This window comes from Hipposideros armiger, unplaced genomic scaffold (genome assembly GCF_001890085.2).
Source record: "Hipposideros armiger isolate ML-2016 unplaced genomic scaffold, ASM189008v1 scaffold_334, whole genome shotgun sequence".
Taxonomy (NCBI): domain Eukaryota; kingdom Metazoa; phylum Chordata; class Mammalia; order Chiroptera; family Hipposideridae; genus Hipposideros; species Hipposideros armiger.
The window spans coordinates 1265719-1268007 of record NW_017731684.1 but is presented as its reverse complement, the minus strand read 5'-3'; the positions used below and the strand labels follow the sequence as shown (position 1 = coordinate 1268007).

Here is a 2289-nt window from a genome sequence, read left to right as displayed (position 1 = left end):
TTGTCCGCTCACATTCATAGTTTTGTTTGTCAAACTGAACACTATAAATCATTTCTTTCAATGTTAAAAAAGGAAAAGTATGCATATACCAGCATAAGGGTGTCTAATGTAGACAGGTTTAAACCTATTGATAAGCAGGGGAGTTTTGTACCTCACTCATCTTACATCCGTTCTTTTCTACAACAAATCTTTGTTGGGTACCTGCCATGAGCTGGTCACAGGCTTCTCAGCAGGAATCCAGTCATGAAGGACCTTGGACACCGAGTACAAATAAATAGCAATTGTAAGAACAGCTACCATGTGTTGAGACTTATACTGTGCTTTACTTTATCTCTTCTCACTCTCCCAACAATTTTGTGAGGTTGGCAAAGCTATCTCTGTTTTACAAATGACACTGTGCCATGGTGACTACCCTCACTGCCACATGAGGATGGATATAAGAGTGGCTCCAAGGGGCCGGGTGTCAGGCCGACAGGACTGGGGAGGGCACCTCTGAGGCTCTGCCATTGACTGGCTCTTAAGAATATGTAGGGGTTTCCCAGATGAAGGAAGAATGACAATACATTCACATCTTGCTTGTCTGAGGGTAATGTTAGTAACATAACCACATGAAGGGTTGTGAGGCCCGATCCATAGGCGTTTTCCACATTGGTGATTCTGAGGATGTATTCACCTGGGCGAACACCTATCCCTCCCTCAGCGTCAGCTGGCATTCCTGGAGAAACTGAGGCACATTTACCTCATGCAAGACACCGTGGTGCCCATTGTCTTCCTTTCCCCATGTGGGTGTGAGGTTTTTGTTGTATTGTGGAAGGAGGCTCTTCAAAGAGAAGCTGAGAGGAAATTCACTTTTCCTTCTTAGATCCAAAATAACCTTGTTTATTTTTCTTTACTTTGGGTCAAGTAGGACTGGGAGATCAATCCCATTATGTTTATTCAGAGAGTTACCCTTACTCCAGCATTTCTTCCCAGACTCACCTCACTGAACTTTTTTGGCCCTGATTTCGGTTCCGAGTTGGCACATCGTTAAGTGTCATGAATTCAAGGACACTTTTACCATCCTAACATGCACAAAATTATGGACTAGTCTGTTACCAGTCTGTTGCAAAGGCAAGAAAATGCTTGGTGGTATTGAGATGATTTTAGTTACTCAGATGACATTGCATAACTTAACTCACACAAGGAGGAATTTATTTCCTATTTTTAAAAATCATTTTATCATCTTAAGGAAGTAGTTTTCAATTTGGTGCTAGTATTTCATAACATCCCTTCAGCACTTGCTGAGTTCACTGTTTCATGAAGAGAGAGCAGGCATCAGGCTCAGAGCTGTGCCTTGCAATGGTATCTACTTAGATTTGAATAGTACTTTTTAGTTTGATTATATCTATTTTTACAGTTTTGTTTATGTCATGTGTGACTGGTTTTCCATTTAAGACAGCTATAAAAGTTTTCTTCTAAAATAAATGCATTTAACTTGTTAAAAAAGTGAATTTACTTAGAAAAAAAGTTATATTATTGAGTCATTAAGTTATTAATCACTGGAATAGGCTTGAAATTGGCATAAAAACCCCATGGTAGAAAGTGATTTAAATCAGGAAAGACACTTGTATAAATATTGTTACTATGAGTCATGGGCTTTACTCACTACGTTCTCTCTTCTCTCCATCTGTCTTTTTTGTTCTGTATTCACAGGGAACTTGGGTTTTTAGATCAACTAAGGATTACTCATAACACTGACATATTCATTGGGATGCACGGAGCTGGTCTGACCCACTTACTTTTCCTTCCAGACTGGGCTGCTGTATTTGAACTGTAAGTGTTTGGGGATAGTTTTCCATTGAGGCAGTTCATAATGCTCTTTATGCATGCTGAGACTCACTCAGAGCATCAAAAGCCTTAATATTTACTCATTACAGGGAAGTCACATCATAAGCATCTAGAAAGAAAAGACCTAAAGTTAAAAATGCGAAGCATGCAGCCTGCCATTGCTCTGAGCAAACAAGCTGCCCCCTTTTCCCCTGTCTCAGCATGATTTGGAAGATGTGAATCTATGATTTCTTACTCTGAGTTCCTCCCTGTGTGCCTGTCAAACTGGGGGGATTTCCACACTCAGTGTAACTATTGTGTTAAAAGAGAGCCTGTGTGTTGCACACCCATGCTCTCAGTAGCACTTCACAGTGGCCAAGATGTGGAAGCAACAGAAATGTCTATCGATGGATGAATGGATAAGCAAAATGTGGCATATACATACAGTGGAATATTATTCAGCCTTAAAAAAGGAGGGACGGG

At 40.4% G+C, this 2289-nt stretch overlaps 1 protein-coding gene across 1 annotated transcript in view; it reads left to right on the top strand.

Moving 5' to 3' along the window:
* The window catches only part of EOGT (EGF domain specific O-linked N-acetylglucosamine transferase), a 33343-nt gene that overhangs the window by 27595 nt on the left and 3459 nt on the right, over nucleotides 1-2289 (top strand). Inside the window, exon 13 of the mRNA XM_019661076.1 lies at nucleotides 1629-1812. Within this exon, the coding sequence (XP_019516621.1) occupies nucleotides 1629-1812 (184 nt within the window). The remainder of the gene's footprint in view (nucleotides 1-1628; nucleotides 1813-2289) is intronic.